Source organism: Squalius cephalus (genome assembly GCF_949319135.1).
Source record: "Squalius cephalus genome assembly, chromosome: 15".
Taxonomy (NCBI): domain Eukaryota; kingdom Metazoa; phylum Chordata; class Actinopteri; order Cypriniformes; family Leuciscidae; genus Squalius; species Squalius cephalus.
In genome coordinates, this window is record NC_137136.1 from 37,294,483 (window position 1) to 37,311,881 (window position 17,399).

The 17,399-nt window shown below is 47.0% G+C and overlaps 1 protein-coding gene across 4 annotated transcripts in view; it reads right to left on the minus strand.

Annotated features, from left to right (window-relative positions):
• Window positions 1–17,399, minus strand: part of znf236 (zinc finger protein 236) — a 91,568-nt gene that overhangs the window by 60,931 nt on the left and 13,238 nt on the right. The window contains exons 5-13 of one of the 4 annotated variants that reach the window (XM_079895064.1): window positions 16,513–16,640; window positions 15,088–15,260; window positions 13,995–14,120; window positions 13,156–13,326; window positions 8,502–8,697; window positions 8,109–8,381; window positions 5,281–5,484; window positions 3,906–4,038; window positions 342–602 (exon numbers count right to left, since the gene is read on the minus strand). In XM_079895064.1, coding sequence (XP_079751190.1) covers window positions 342–602; window positions 3,906–4,038; window positions 5,281–5,484; window positions 8,109–8,381; window positions 8,502–8,697; window positions 13,156–13,326; window positions 13,995–14,120; window positions 15,088–15,260; window positions 16,513–16,640 — 1,665 coding nt within the window. Of the gene's footprint in view, window positions 1–341; window positions 603–3,905; window positions 4,039–5,280; window positions 5,485–8,108; window positions 8,382–8,501; window positions 8,698–13,155; window positions 13,327–13,994; window positions 14,121–15,087; window positions 15,261–15,423; window positions 15,459–15,562; window positions 15,741–16,149; window positions 16,166–16,512; window positions 16,641–17,399 lie in introns of those variants that run through there. The other 3 variants (XM_079895066.1, XM_079895065.1, XM_079895067.1) reach the window with 3 other exon arrangements.

The window sequence follows — 17,399 nt, forward strand, 5'->3', positions numbered from 1 at the left end:
CATCTATCCACGATAAAAGTGCATCTATCCATCATAAAAGTGCATCTATCCATCATAAAAGTGCTTCTGTCCATCATAAAAGTGCATCTATCATCATAAATGAATCATCATCATTTGTGTAAGAAAAATATCCATATTTAAAACTTTATCGACTAAAATAACAGGCAGACGGACGTCCGCATCGATTTACGGTGAAAGAGTAACACTTGACCAGATTGTATTGGTTTGAAAGGAGAATGTCATATACACTAGATGGCTTGAGGGAGAGTAAATCAAGGGCTGATGTTCATTGTTGGGTGAACTATCCCTTTAACAGACATGAGGCGGCCGTGAAGCGTCACCTGTGTGTCTTCATGTGCTTCCTGCAGTTAGGGGAGGACTTGAAGGTCTTCTGGCAGTAGGGACACATGTAGGGGCGTATGTCGCTGTGTGTGGTCACGTGGCGGCGCAGGCTTCCGCTGGTGGTGAAGGTGGTGTCGCACAGCACGCACTTGAAGGCTTTGAGGCCCGAGTGTGTGCGGATGTGGGCTTTCAGCACGCCGGATGAAGCGAAGCCTTTACTGCACTGCAGGCACTTATACGGGCGCTCACCTGTGTGTGACCTGCAAAACACACACACACACACATCAGCCATCAGAACACTGCAGCTCACACACTCAATTTCATGTGTTTTACTTTAAAGGTGAAGTATGTGGTTTCTGCGGCACTTGTGGCCCCTAGAGGAATTACAGAAATACAGCATATTTTGCAAACAGCCCTTACTCTCCTCAAACATCACACACCCAGCTCTGACGGGTGCTTGTAAAGGCATGTCTCAGCAGGGGAAAGTGGGCTACTTTTAATAAAGCTCCAACATTATAGGAATACTTTTAGCTGGGTTGCAATGTGTCATGAGTAATTAAGTGAGAAGCAAACACTGTCTAGAGTGATCATGAGCATCTCGCTTATAGTAAACCCATCCAATGTGTCTGCACTGGGCGCATTTAAAGAGTTTTAATCTTTTTAATCTTTCAAGGCCTAAATACAGAACATTTCAGCCTATTACAGTAGCCACACCCCTAACCCTCAGCCTAATACAGTAGCCACGCCCCTAACCCTCAGCCTAATACAGTAGCCACGCCCCTAACCCTCAGCCTAATACAGTAGCCACGCCCCTAACCCTCAGCCTAATACAGTAGCCATGCCCCTAAACCTCAGCCTATTACAGTAGCCACACCCCTAACCCTCAGCCTAATACAGTAGCCACGCCCCTAACCCTCAGCCTAATACAGTAGCCACGCCCCTAACCCTCAGCCTAATACAGTAGCCCTGCCCCTAACCCTCAGCCTAATACAGTAGCCATGCCCCTAAACCTCAGCCTAATACAGTAGCCACGCCCCTAACCCTCAGCCTAATACAGTAGCCACGCCCCTAACCCTCAGCCTGTTACAGTAGCCACGCCCCAACCCTCAGCCTGTTACAGTAGCCACGCCCCTAACCCTCAGCCTGATACAGTAGCCACGCCCCTAACCCCCAGCCTGTTACAGTAGCCATGCCCCTAACCCTCAGCCTAATACAGTAGCCACGCCCCTAACCCTCAGCCTGTTACAGTAGCCATGCCCCTAACCATCAGCCTAATACAGTAGCCACGCCCCTAACCCTCAGCCTAATACAGTAGCCACGCCCCTAACCCCCAGCCTGTTACAGTAGCCATGCCCCTAACCCTCAGCCTAATACAGTAGCCACGCCCCTAACCCTCAGCCTGTTACAGTAGCCATGCCCCTAACCCTCAGCCTAATACAGTAGCCATGCCCCTAACCCTCAGCCTAATACAGTAGCCACGCCCCTAACCCTCAGCCTAATACATTAGCCCTGCCCCTAACCCTCAGCCTAATACAGTAGCCATGCCCCTAACCCTCAGCCTAATACAGTAGCCACGCCCCTAACCCTCAGCCTAATACAGTAGCCACGCCCCTAACCCTCAGCCTGTTACAGTAGCCATGCCCCTAACCCTCAGCCTAATACAGTAGCCACGCCCCTAACCCTCAGCCTAATACAGTAGCCACGCCCCTAACCCCCAGCCTGTTACAGTAGCCATGCCCCTAACCCTCAGCCTAATACAGTAGCCACGCCCCTAACCCTCAGCCTGTTACAGTAGCCATGCCCCTAACCCTCAGCCTAATACAGTAGCCATGCCCCTAACCCTCAGCCTAATACAGTAGCCATGCCCCTAACCCTCAGCCTAATACAGTAGCCACGCCCCTAACCCTCAGCCTAATACATTAGCCCTGCCCCTAACCCTCAGCCTAATACAGTAGCCATGCCCCTAACCCTCAGCCTAATACAGTAGCCATGCCCCTAAACCTCAGCCTAATACAGTAGCCACGCCCCTAACCCTCAGCCTAATACAGTAGCCACGCCCCTAACCCTCAGCCTAATACAGTAGCCATGCCCCTAACCCTCAGCCTAATACAGTAGCCACGCCCCTAACCCTCAGCCTAATACATTAGCCCTGCCCCTAACCCTCAGCCTAATACAGTAGCCATGCCCCTAACCCTCAGCCTAATACAGTAGCCACGCCCCTAACCCTCAGCCTAATACAGTAACCCTGCCCCTAACCCTCAGCCTAATACAGTAGCCATGCCCCTAACCCTCAGCCTGTTACAGTAGCCACGCCCCTAACCCCCAGCCTAATACAGTAGCCCTGCCCCTAACCCTCAGCCTAATACAGTAGCCACGCCCCTAACCCTCAGCCTAATACAGTAGCCCTGCCCCTAACCCTCAGCCTAATACAGTAGCCACGCCCCTAACCCTCAGCCTAATACAGTAGCCCTGCCCCTAACCCTCAGCCTAATACAGTAGCCACGCCCCTAACCCTCAGCCTAATACAGTAGCCACGCCCCTAACCCTCAGCCTAATACAGTAGCCATGCCCCTAACCCTAATACAGTAGCCATGCCCCTAACCCTAATACAGTAGCCACGCCCCTAACCCTCAGCCTGTTACAGTAGCCATGCCCCTAACCCCCAGCCTGTTACAGTAGCCACGCCCCTAACCCCCAGCCTGTTACAGTAGCCATGCCCCTAACCCCCAGCCTGTTACAGTAGCCATGCCCCTAACCCTCAGCCTGTTACAGTAGCCATGCCCCTAACCCTAATACAGTAGCCATGCCCCTAACCCTAATACAGTAGCCACGCCCCTAACCCTCAGCCTGTTACAGTAGCCATGCCCCTAACCCCCAGCCTGTTACAGTAGCCACGCCCCTAACCCCCAGCCTGTTACAGTAGCCATGCCCCTAACCCCCAGCCTGTTACAGTAGCCATGCCCCTAACCCCCAGCCTGTTACAGTAGCCATGCCCCTAACCCTCAGCCTGTTACAGTAGCCACGCCCCTAACCCCCAGCCTGTTACAGTAGCCACGCCCCTAAACTCTTGCTATAGGCTGAGCTGATAGTGATTGACAGATCTGAGTGGACACTCAATGTTTTAATGAGTCTGTGAGGCTCAGTGTTTACACTTTTAGGGCGATAAACTCATGAAAGTCATACTATTAGTAGTCAATGACCAATAAACTGGGTTAAGAAAATATATTTTAGCATTTAAAAAAATCATACATACTCCACCTTTAAGATCATCTTGTTCATAACAGACTACATCTATTCAATCTGTTTCTGGAGAAGTGCTTCTCGAGGCGCTGTTGTGTTTCATCAGGTTATGTTTTATAAAGTGTGTGTGCAAACAGCACGCCATGTAGAGTCTGAATCGCAGAACTGCTCGTGTTTCCAAAATCATGGCAATACAAAATTAATCATGTTTTAAATGTAAACAGGGTTTACTGATTACTGATCATTTCTGCTTTTTTGTCCTCCACGAACCCCCCTGTCACTCATTACTGATAGGCATGTGTGTATCGGTGTGTGAGCTGGACCTGACGTGCTGCTTTAGGTGACTGGACTTCTTGTAGGCTTTGCTGCAGAATCCACACTTATACGGCCGCTCGTTCTCCACGATGTCCAGATACTGCTGCAGGGCGGCCCGAGAGCTCTGGCTCTGCACCAGTCCTGCGGGATACGGGATACACACACCACACACACACACACACACACACACACACACACACACCACACACACACACACACACCACACACACACACACACACACAACACACACGACACAACACAACACACAAAACAAAACACAACACACACAACAGACAACACACACAACACACACAAAACAACACACAAAACAACACACACACAACACAACACATTAGATCAGTAAGACTTCAGGGCTGTTCAGGTTGATCTGTGTATTAAAGGGATAGTTCACCCAAAAATGAAAATTCTGTCATCATTTACTCTCCCTCATGTTGTTCCAAACCTGTATGACTTTCTTTCTTCTGCTGAACACAAAAGAAGATATTTTGAAGAAAGTCGGTAACCAAACGACTGATGGACCCCATTGACTTCCATAGTAGGAAAAAAAAAATACTATGGAAATCAATGGGGACCAGCAACTGTTTAATTACCAACCTTCTTTAAAATATCTTCTTTTGTGTTCAGCAGAAGAAAGAAAGTCATACAGGTTTGGAACAACTTGAGGGAGAGTAAATGAGGACAGCATTTTCATTTTTGGGTGAACTATCCCTTTAAGCGGTCACACATCCCAACAGTTCCTGACTGAATTAGGACAATGACACACAGGCAAACCAAACATTATTCAGACACGAGATACAATCTGTGATATTGTTCCACTAGTGTGTGCAGGACACTATAGTTCATTTCTGTAAGTGAGGAGAGCAGAATAAAGTAAACTGAGACATATTACACCCAATAACTCTTCATACAGAGACTACCAGTGACATTAAACATTTGGGGCCAGAAATGATTGGGACACTTTGAGCTGATCATGTTCTGCTGAAGTGTGTTGTCTTTAATTGCTAATGCTCTTTTTACACACAGACTGAACACAATGAAGCATTGCTTGGTGATTGGTTGAGCTAAACTGGTATTATCTAATTGTGTAGTTAAATTTAACAGCTGACAGATATTCAACATAATTCATGTGTGAGACAGTCTAACAGAAGGACGGACAAAACCAGCCAAATATCAACTGAGTTCTGCTCATATTTTATTACCATTCTCTAAACTATAGTGAATAAACTGTGATGATGTGAGAATGTTGAAGGAGTCTGAGTAAATGTTGGTTTGACTGTGTGTGTGTGAGTGAGTGTGTGTGTGTGTGTGTGTGTGTGTGTGTGTGTGTGTGTGTGTGTGTGTGTGTGTGTGTGTGAGCGTACCCATGTCTGTGATGAGGATGGGCTCCTGCAGAGGGATGTCCGGCAGGGGCAGGTTGCTCCGGGACACGCGTGTCTTGTGGGGTTTTCGGGGGTACTTGTGTTTCTTGTGGTGGATGCTCTTGAAGTGAGAGGTGATGTGAGTCTTCCGGTGGCCTGATGTCCGGAAGTACTTCTCGCAGTGAGGACAGGGGAACGGCCGAACACCTGAGGAAAGACACATCATTTACTCCTTCACCTGTTCTCATGTTCTGATCTGGCAGCGGCTGAAGAAATGCAAGCTTTGGTTTGTTTGCTGTTTGTTAAGCCTTTAAAGAGGACCTATTCTGCCCTTTTCTCAAAGTCTTGTAGTTTTCAGGCTCTACTAGAACAGGTTTTCCTGCTTGAATGTTGATTATTCTCCTCATATTCTCCATTGTTGCGGCTCCTCTCTTCCCAGTCTGTCAGTAACGCTCTGTTTACTTCCTGTCTCTATGAAGCCCCTCCTTCTGAAAAGCACACTGTGCTCTGATTGGTCGGCTGGAGCAGTGTGTTGTGATTGGTCGAGCGCTTCGAGTGTGTTTGGGAAATGTCCCGCCCCTTACCATAACCGCCAGTTTCAACCATAGACTGTATAACAATATGTTCGTAGTGTGCGCGACGTCACCCGTAGTGTTTCTGAAGCCCAAAGTGGGCGGAGCCAGCCGTCGCCATCTTGGCAGCGTCACTCCCGGATAAACGTAAATGTGCAGCTGAGGCGTATTAGCTGAGGTGACGTGGCGCTAACGCTAGCAGACAAACGGCTAGTAGTGACATCAGTGGCAATCCAGCTGTCACTCAAGTGGCCACGCCCTTAATTATGCAGAACTTTAGGGCTTAATATAATTTAAACGAATGAGTTATAAAAAAATTCACCGCCTCACGGTCGTCATGAAGGGCAACATTAGCTATATAGACCAAAACCACTTTTAGCACCAGACTGTAAACATGTTTATTTCTGCTGTAAAGTTGGGCATTTTAACATGGAGGTCTATGGGACTGAGTCTCTTCTGCAGCCGGCCTCTAGTGGCCAGTCCATGAACTGCAGTTTAATCACTTCAGTGTTGATTCAGGAGAGAGAACGCAAGGTGTCCGCTTGGTTCACGCACATGATATCAGGAAGCAGAGTAATACACACATGACGACAGTGACGGCGGAGTGTAAATCGAGTTTCTCTCACACTTCTGCTAGTTTACTGAGATCTCTTATCCTGTGCGAACTGGCCATTAATATTACAGACGTCCTGTGGTGAAAATACCATTGTGAAGCTAATCCCGTCCGAACAGAGTGTGTGTCAGTCAGTGTGTGTGTCAGTCAGTGTGTGTGTCAGTCAGTGTGTGTGTCAGTCAGTGTGTGTGTCAGTCAGTGTGTGTGTTCTCACCGGTGTGCAGGTGCTGATGGACCTTCATGTGTGTGTCAGTCAGTGTGTGTCAGTCAGTGTGTGTGTTCTCACTGGTGTGCAGACGCTGATGGACCTTCATGTGTGTGTCAGTGAGTCAGTGTGTGTGTCAGTCAGTGTGTGTGTCAGTCAGAGTGTGTGTTCTCACCGGTGTGCAGGCGCTGATGAACCTTCATGTGTGTGTCAGTGAGTCAGTGTGTGTGTCAGTCAGTGTGTGTGTCAGTCAGAGTGTGTGTTCTCACCGGTGTGCAGACGCTGATGGACCTTCATGTGTGTGTCAGTGAGTGTGTGTGTCAGTGAGTCAGTGTGTGTGTCAGTCAGTGTGTGTGTCAGTCAGTGTGTGTGTTCTCACTGGTGTGCAGACGCTGATGGACCTTCATGTGTGTGTCAGTGAGTGTGTGTGTCAGTGAGTCAGTGTGTGTGTCAGTCAGAGTGTGTGTTCTCACCGGTGTGCAGACGCTGATGGACCTTCATGTGTGTGTCAGTGAGTGTGTGTGTCAGTGAGTCAGTGTGTGTGTCAGTCAGTGTGTGTGTTCTCACCGGTGTGCAGACGCTGATGGACCTTCATGTGTGTGTCAGTGAGTGTGTGTGTCAGTGAGTCAGTGTGTGTGTCAGTCAGTGTGTGTGTCAGTCAGTGTGTGTGTTCTCACTGGTGTGCAGACGCTGATGGACCTTCATGTGTGTGTCAGTGAGTGTGTGTGTGTCAGTCAGTGTGTGTGTCAGTCAGTGTGTGTGTCAGTGAGTCAGTGTGTGTGTCAGTCAGAGTGTGTGTCAGTGAGTGTGTGTGTCAGTCAGTGTGTGTGTCAGTGAGTGTGTGTGTCAGTGAGTCAGTGTGTGTGTCAGTCAGTGTGTGTGTTCTCACCGGTGTGCAGGCGCTGATGAACCTTCATGTGTGTGTCAGTGAGTCAGTGTGTGTGTCAGTCAGTGTGTGTGTCAGTCAGAGTGTGTGTTCTCACCGGTGTGCAGGCGCTGATGGACCTTCATGTGTGTGTCAGTGAGTCAGTGTGTGTGTCAGTCAGTGTGTGTGTCAGTGAGTGTGTGTGTCAGTGAGTCAGTGTGTGTGTCAGTCAGAGTGTGTGTCAGTGAGTGTGTGTGTCAGTCAGTGTGTGTGTCAGTCAGTGTGTGTGTCAGTGAGTGTGTGTGTCAGTGAGTCAGTGTGTGTGTCAGTCAGTGTGTGTGTCAGTCAGTGTGTGTGTCAGTCAGAGTGTGTGTCAGTCAGAGTGTGTGTTCTCACCGGTGTGCAGGCGCTGATGGACCTTCATGTGTGTGTCAGTGAGTCAGTGTGTGTGTCAGTCAGTGTGTGTGTCAGTCAGAGTGTGTGTCAGTCAGTGTGTGTGTCAGTGAGTGTGTGTGTCAGTGAGTCAGTGTGTGTGTCAGTCAGAGTGTGTGTCAGTCAGTGTGTGTGTGTTCTCACCGGTGTGCAGGCGCTGATGGACCTTCATGCTCCCCGACGTGGAGAAGCACTTCATGCAGTAGGGGCACTCGAAGGCCTTGACCCCGCTGTGGATCTTCATGTGAGCGGTCAGCGTGCTCTTGACGGCGAAGGCCCGGAAGCACTGCTTGCACTTGTAGGGCTTCTCGTGTGTGTGGATGCGGATGTGGCGCACCAGATCGCTGGGCTTCTTGAACTCTTTAGAGCAGTACGGACATCCGTGCCACCGAACCCCGTTCTCCTGCCGGATGGTGCCTGAGAACAAGACCACACTTACTGATCATCACATGACTCCAGAAACAAGACTTCAGAAACTGATCATCACATGACTCCAGGAACTGATCATCACATGACTTCATCACATGACAAGCATACCGAGCATCTGCGGAGGCTTTTTGATGATGCTTCTCTTCTCCTTCTTGAGGACGGTGTCAGTCATGAGTATTCTGGAGGGCGCGGGCCCATCTCCAGCTGAGGTTGGTGTGAGCGTGTCCATCTGGAGCTTCTCTGATCCGCTGGGAGCGTCCGGATGAACTGGGATCTCAGTCAGTCCACTGTTCTCCAGAGCTTGCTGGGAAAACACCACAAAGCCTCATGAACTGCATTTCTAAATCACTTAATAATATTTCCTGAGGAACTTTTCTACCCTAAGTTTAGCCCTTGTTGAAGACATTCTCCTTTCAGACGAACACAATCAGAGTTATATTAAAAATGTCCTGGCTCTTCCAAGCTTTATAATGGCAGTGAATGGCTGTTTCTGTTTTGAAGTCCATACAAGTGCATCTATTCATCATAAAAGTGATTGTCATGGACAGATGCTCTTTTATGATGGACAGATGCACTTTTATGACGGACAGATGCACTTTTATGATGGATTGATGCACTTTTATGATGGATAGATGCACTTTTATGATGGACAGATGCACTTTTATGACGGACAGATGCACTTTTATGATGATAGATGCACTTTTATGATGGATAGATGCACTTTTATGATGATAGATGCACTTTTATGATGGACAGATGCACTTTTATGATGGACAGATGCACTTTTATGACGGACAGATGCACTTTTATGATGGATTGATGCACTTTTATCATGGATAGATGCACTTTTATGATGATAGATGCACTTTTATGATGGATAGATGCACTTTTATGATGGACAGATGCACTTTTATGATGATAGATGCACTTTTATGATGATAGATGCACTTTTATGATGATAGATGCACTTTTATGATGATAGATGCACTTTTATGACGGACAGATGCACTTTTATGATGGATAGATGCACTTTTATGATGGACAGATGCTCTTTTATGATGATAGATGCACTTTTATGACGGATAGATGCACTTTTATGATGATAGATGCACTTTTATGATGGACAGATGCACTTTTATGATGGACAGATGCACTTTTATGATTCTCTTCTCGAGTGGGTGGCGCTGTTCTGTGGCGACAAGCAGCTTTAGCTCGTGTCTGTGTTATTGTGTTTTAAACGTCTTTTAGGGATTTAATTCGCCTTTGTGGTGTGCTGTTTAATGTTGTCTGAACATTGCTGAATATCTGAGGGATGGAAGTCACTTTTTACGCCCTATTTATAGTGACCGTTTTAAACTTCGTTTGGAGCGACCAGCAGCACACATTCCGATACACCCGCGAATTCCTACTGGGATTACAATGGTGCTATCCTGCCGTGACAGACTTCAACATCAATTCACTGGCTGGGAATCTGCCTCTGGAATTACTTATTGGTAGAAACATTAACTTTACAAAACAAGGCCAAACCAGGAAGCGGGGGAAAAGGGGTGGTGTGAAACAGCGAACCAGGAAGCTATTGAGCAGGAATCGCATCCCCTTGCCTTCAGTCATACTGGCTAATGTGCGGTCCCTCAGGAATAAGACTGAGGAATTACGGGCAAATGTTTTGCATCTGCGGGATTACAGGGATGCGTGTCTTATGGCTTTCACAGAGACTTGGCTCACTGAGTCGGATTTGGACGCGGCACTGGAGATCAGCGGCTTTGGAGCCCCTCTGCGCCTGGATCGGGACAGTGAGGTGACACATAAAATGCTGGGCGGTGGGGTCTGTCTGTACATAAATCGCAGATGGTGTAGCAATTTTACTGTGAGAGAGCGGATTTGTCACCCTGACATTGAACTGTTGTCTGTGTCACTACGGCCGTACTATCTCCCCAGAGAGTTTCCCCAGATTTTTGTGACTGTGGCTTATATCCACCCCAAAGCTGACGCCAAGTCCGCCGCGGACATTGTTTTTAAATCCGTAAACAAACTTCAGTCTATCTCCCCTGCTGCTCCTAATTTTATTCTCGGCGATTTTAACCATTGTAATTTAAAGAAAACACTGAACAGCTTTTATCAGTATGTAAAATGCCCCACACGTCGTAATAAAACTCTTGACCTGTGCTACGGCTCCATTAAAGGCGCATATACGTCCAAGGCGGGGCCAGCGCTGGGTGCCTCTGACCATAACTCTGTCCACCTCTTACCCGCCTACACCTCGGTGTTGAGGAGGGAGAAACCTGTTAGGAAACAGGTGAAGGTTTGGTCGGAGGACAGCTCTTCAGCGCTACAAGGCTGCTTTGAGTGCACAGATTGGACAGTGTTTCAGGACTCCTGTTCTGATATTGATGAACTTACTGACGTTGTCTGCAGTTACATCTCTTTTTGCAAAGACTCTGTTCTCCCGAGCAGGGAAGTCAAGGTGTATCCAAACAACAAACAGTGGATCTCTAAGGACATTAAAGAGTTGCTAATCAAACGAAAAACTGTTTTTAATGAAGGTGATGTGTATGCAGAGAGGGCTGTGAGAAAAGAGATCAGGGCTGAAATTAAAAAAGCTAAATTAAGGTATAAGGAAAAAATTGAGGCAGATTTGAGAAGTAATAATTTAAAGAAAACCTGGAATGGTATGAAAACATTGATTGGGTCTAATGATAAAGCTAACAGAGTTGCCCTGGATGGTTTTTCATCTGATAAACATTTGGCTGATAAATTTAATGTATTTTATTCTCGATTTAACAATTTGGATTTTGATGATGAAATGGAAGGTTTCAGGGCTATCACACAGGCAGCTCCATCAATTACTGTTGACAGTAGTACTGTGGCTAACATTTTCAGGCGCACCAGATCAAAAAGTCCGGGGCCAGATGATATTTGTGGGCAATTATTAAGAACATGTGCAGATCAACTCTGTCATATCTTTCAGTTCATTTTTAATTTGTCTTTATCACAAAAAAGAGTCCCTAGAAGTTGGAAACATTCTATTATTGTGCCTATAGCTAAGTGCAGTTCCCCAAAATCCTTGAATGATTTTAGACCTGTAGCCTTGACCTCATTGGTTATGAAAAGCTTTGAGAAAATGATCAAAGAGGCTGTCTTACTGCAGGTTGGAGATCAGTTAGATCCACTGCAGTTTGCATACAGGTCTGGCAGGGGCGTGGAGGATGCTGTGATCACACTTCTGCACTTTATTTTTAGTCATCTGGATAGAGCAAAGACTCATGTCAGACTTTTATTTGTTGATTTTACTTCTGCTTTTAACACTATTCAGCCCTTTCTGCTCGCTGAGAGACTCATTGCCGATTTTAACCTTGATTTGAATTTGGTGGGCTGGTTATTGGATTTTTTTAACAGATAGATCCCAGTGTGTGAGGGCAAACAGCACCCTATCTGAAGTCACTTTTACATCCACTGGTTCCCCCCAAGGTTGCTGTCTGTCTCCTCTCCTGTACATCCTGTACACAAACCAGTGTCGCAGTTTGTACCAAGATAGATATATACTTAAGTTTGCTGATGATTCTGTTATTGTCAGCCTGCTATCAGGGAATGAGCGGGACCATGGGCCAGTCCTTAGTGACTTTGTAGAGTGGTGTGATAGTTCCTTTTTACAGCTGAATGTATCTAAAACTAAGGACATGGTCATTGACTTTCGCAGGACACCACCTCCCCCTACAGTCACCGTTATTAAAGGCACGGACATTGAGCTCGTGGAGACATACAAATATCTTGGAGTCATTTTAGACAACAGATTGTGTTTTGAACCTTTGGTTGACGCTGTCTCAAAGAAAATCCAACAAAGAATGTACTTCCTTAGGAAAATGAACACTTTTAATGTTTCTTCAGAAATGATGACTTTGTTTTATCGTGCTTTTATTGAATCGGTTTTATCTTTCTGTATAGCTGCTTGGTTTGGAAGCCTCTCCCTGACAAATAAAAACAGACTTGGTAGCCTGGTCAAAGTGGCGAGTAAGATTTCCAGGAGAAGTCAGGCTCAACCAGGGGAGTTATACATAAAACAGGTCCAGAGGAAAGTTAGAGTTATAGCTCATTCACAGGATCATCCCCTTAAAACAGAGTTTGAGCTTTTGCCCTCTGAGCGGCGCTATCGAGTTCCTAGTTGCAGAACAAAGAGGATGCATATATCTTTTATTCCGTCAGCTGTGAGGCACCTTAATGGCACTTAGCACTTTATATTAACTTGCACAAGTTGCATTTTTGCACTTGATTGTGTCCTGTACTTTATTTATTTATTTATTATACATTATGTACATTGGGCTTAAATGTGAATTCCTTCTCTGCTGGTTGGTTTTGTTGGTGAGTGTTGTTGTATGTTTATGTGTTTTATGTGGAGCATTTGCTGCAAATCCAATTTCCCTTGTGGTCAAAAATAAAGGTACTTTGACTTTGACTTGAATGATGGACAGATGCACTTTTATCATGGATGGATGCACTTTTATGGACTTCAAAAAATATACAGCCATGCACTGCCCTTGTAAAGCTTGGAAGAGCCAGGACATTTTTTTAATATAACTCTGATTGTGTTCGTCTGAAAGAAGAATGTCATATACACCTAGGACGGCTTGAGGGAGAGTAAATCATGGGCTAATTTTCATTTTTGGGTGAACTATCCCTTTAAGGGGGCGTGTCTCCTTTAAGACTTCGATGTAAACGCCCACTGCTATGATGACATCTCTCTCTCTCACTGGGACAGGTGTTGTACCTGTAGGATGTCCTGATTGATGGGCGTGCCGATGGCCTGTCCAGGGGGAGGAGCCTGAGCGCTGTCTGAGGTCACATGGTCCGAGAGCTCCAGCAGCTGCTGGATGACATCAGTCACGCCCTCTGACCCCTCGGGACCCTCGGGACCCTGATCAACCCTGGCATTCCCCTTCTGGACAACACAGGAACACAGAGGCAGACTTCACAGGTGAGCTGCTGGTGTACATGAGATCAACACGCTTTTCACACTACAGTTAAACCTGGGTTAGGAAGGGATATAATACAATTTCAAGTAAGGTGAGAAAGAGTTGAATGGAAAATATTCCATTAAAGAGGATCTACTATGCCTTGGTGATGTGTTTGGTCTCTACTAGAGCAGGTTTTCCTGCTGTAATGTTGATTATTCTCCTCATATTCTCCATTGTTGCGGCTCCTCTCTTCCCAGTCTGTCAGTAACGCTCTGTTTACTTCCTGTCTCTATGAAGCCCCTCCTTCTGAAAAGCACACTGTGCTCTGATTGGTCGGGTGGAGCAGTGTGTTGTGATTGGTCGAGCGCTTCGAGTGTGTTTGGGAAATGTCCCGCCCCTTACCATAACCGCCAGTTTAACACACTACTAACTAACTCAACCAGGCCCCGCCCCTTTATTCTGCGCATGAATTATTATAATGAGGAATATTGTGACGTGTTCGTTCCCGGAAGAATCTCAAGACTACAATGGAGGCGTTTCAGGAGAAGAACTGGAGCTTCTTCATGATCACACAGCAACACTACACACTAAAGGCTGATGCTGTACTCAGTGAATCCTCTTTAGGGAGGAGATGACCTCAGACTGGTCTCACCTGCGCTGCTGGCTCCTCCACCTCCATCACTGAGATGTGCATTTTGCTGATGTGAGCGTTGAGGCTGCCAAGCTTCTTATAGACGCAGCTACAGTCCAAACAGCGGAAGAGCTGAGCACCAGACGTCTGAAACACAGATCTCATCAGCAACAGGCCCACTCCAGCGAAGGGTAAGCCAGATAGTATTATGATGTGGCAATATAAAACAAACCAACACTGTGATTATTGCAGTGATTTTATTTGGCCATTAACTTTCCTAAAAACATTGCCAGCAGACGATTTCCACATCGAACGGGAAGTATAAGTGTGAAACGATATACGATAGAGATGATATAAATAGGCAAATGTAAATCATTTTGACCTGGGGGAAAATGTACATTTAAAAAAAAAAAATTTAAATTGAGTGTTGATCAAAGGGGTCCAAGAAGACCACAGGAGTTTTGTCGCACTTGAACCACAAATACACAAACTTTTTTATTTTTAATGGAATCGAGGAGTTTTGTAACAAATCCTTCCATCACGGGTCAATCTGACCCCCTTAGGAATGAATGGACTGCGAGAAATGCTTCAGTTCACATAGAAAAACCTAAAAATGCTCAAAGTTCAAACTAAAAATGCTAAACCTTTATCAAAATTATTAAATTATTTTATAATGTCTACATGTGTATCTGAATGCATGCTGAAGGGAACTGACTTTATGACCCAGAGGAACAGCTGATTTGCTCCATATAGAGATATAAGGCCATCTAGAGTCATGAAATATCATCTTATATTATTTTATATTATTTTATTTCCACTAGAGGTCTGCAGAGACACCCGATGTAAGATATTTAGAGCTGCATTAAAAGGGTTACGCATGAAATTGTGAGGTTGAAAGAATGCGAGGAATGTGCTTAAATTATTATTTATTTATTATTTATTGATCAAATGTACTAATTTAAAGGTAAATACAATAATAAAAACTTGCATAGAATTTTTTTTATCAAAATGAAATGAAATAAGCTTTCTGGACAAAAAAAACGTAAGTATAATTTTAGGGCCACACACACATGCTGACGGGCTGCAGGAATGCTGGGTAATGCAGAAGTGTTACCTGAGAGTGGACTCTCTGCACGTGTGAGTGCAGGTTCCCCTTCTGGGAGAAGGATGCGGGACACAGCACACACAGGTGAGGCTTCTCTCCGGTGTGCCGACCCATGTGTGTCTGCAGCACCACCTTCTGGTTAAACGCCTTCCCACAGTGAGAACACTTATACGGCCTCTCACCTGCAGCACAGGAACACACACACAGGCTCAGACACACACACACACACAGCAGAATGCAGACACACACACGCTCAGACACACACACGCTCAGACACACACACGCTCAGACACACACATGCTCAGACACACACACACACACACACACACACACACACACACACACCTGTGTGGATGCGTATGTGCCACACGAGCTGGCTGGGCTTCACACACACACACACGCTCAGACACACACACACACACACACACACACACACACACACACACACACACACACACACACACACACACACACACACACACACCTGTGTGGATGCGTATGTGCCGCACGAGCTGGCTGGGCTTCACACACACACACACGCTCAGACACACACACACACACACACACACACACACACACACACACACACACACACACACACACACACACACACACACACACCTGTGTGGATGCGTATGTGCCGCACGAGCTGGCTGGGCTTCACACACACACACGCTCAGACACACACACACACACACACACACACACACACACACACCTGTGTGGATGCGTATGTGCCACACGAGCTGGCTGGGCTTCACACACACACACACGCTCAGACACACACACACACACACACACACACACACACACACACACACACACACACACACACACACACACACACACACACCTGTGTGGATGCGTATGTGCCGCACGAGCTGGCTGGGCTTCACACACACACACGCTCAGACACACACACACACACACACACACACACACACACACACCTGTGTGGATGCGTATGTGCCACACGAGCTGGCTGGGCTTCACACACACACACACGCTCAGACACACACACACACACACACACACACACACACACACACACACACACACACACACACACACCTGTGTGGATGCGTATGTGCCACACGAGCTGGCTGGGCTTCACACACACACACACGCTCAGACACACACACACACACACACACACACACACACACACACACACACACACACACACACACACACACACACACACACACACCTGTGTGGATGCGTATGTGCCGCACGAGCTGGCTGGGCTTCACACACACACACACGCTCAGACACACACACACACACACACACACACACACACACACACACACACACACACACACACACACACACACACACCTGTGTGGATGCGTATGTGCCGCACGAGCTGGCTGGGCTTCACACACACACACGCTCAGACACACACACACACACACACACACACACACACACCTGTGTGGATGCGTATGTGCCGCACGAGCTGGCTGGGCTTCTTGAAGGTCTTCCCGCAGTGGTGGCAGATGTTCTTGAATCCTCTCCGGTCGATGTTCTTGTAGTTCCTCGAGCTCGTTAGGATCGGCCTGAAGATAATGGAGGATCAGACAGTGAGCAACAGAGCTGAGGCGGCACACACAGGACATCTGACTTCATCCACACATGCAGAAGTGACCTGGACATGAGCTGAGCTGAGTTTAGGGCACATGTTGCTCTCTTCCTAGCAGATGTTGTGATTGGTGTGTGTGATTCTCAGTTGTTTCGGATATGATGCACAGATTTTACGTGTTACCATTTACAAACCATTCACTGCACTCGCAACCAAATCAAAACTCAGCCAATCAGAGAAGCGTGTGGGCGGAGTCTCTCTGTAAGCGCACTGCACTCGCAACCAAATCAAAACTCAGCCAATCAGAGGAGCCTGTGGGCGGAGTCTCTCTGTAAGCGCACTGCACTCGCAACCAAATCAAAACTCAGCCAATCAGAGGAGCGTGTGGGCGGAGTCTCTCTGTAAGCGCACTGCACTCTCAACCAAATCAAAACTCAGCCAATCAGAGGAGCGTGTGGGCGGAGTCTCTCTGTAAGCGCACTGCACTCTCAACCAAATCAAAACTCAGCCAATCAGAGGAGCGTGTGGGCGGAGTCTCTCTGTAAGCGCACTGCACTCTCAACCAAATCAAAACTCAGCCAATCAGAGGAGCGTGTGGGCGGAGTCTCTCTGTAAGCGCACTGCACTCGCAACCAAATCAAAACTCAGCCAATCAGAGGAGCGTGTGGGCGGAGTCTCTCTGTAAGCGCACTGCACTCTCAACCAAATCAAAACTCAGCCAATCAGAGGAGCGTGT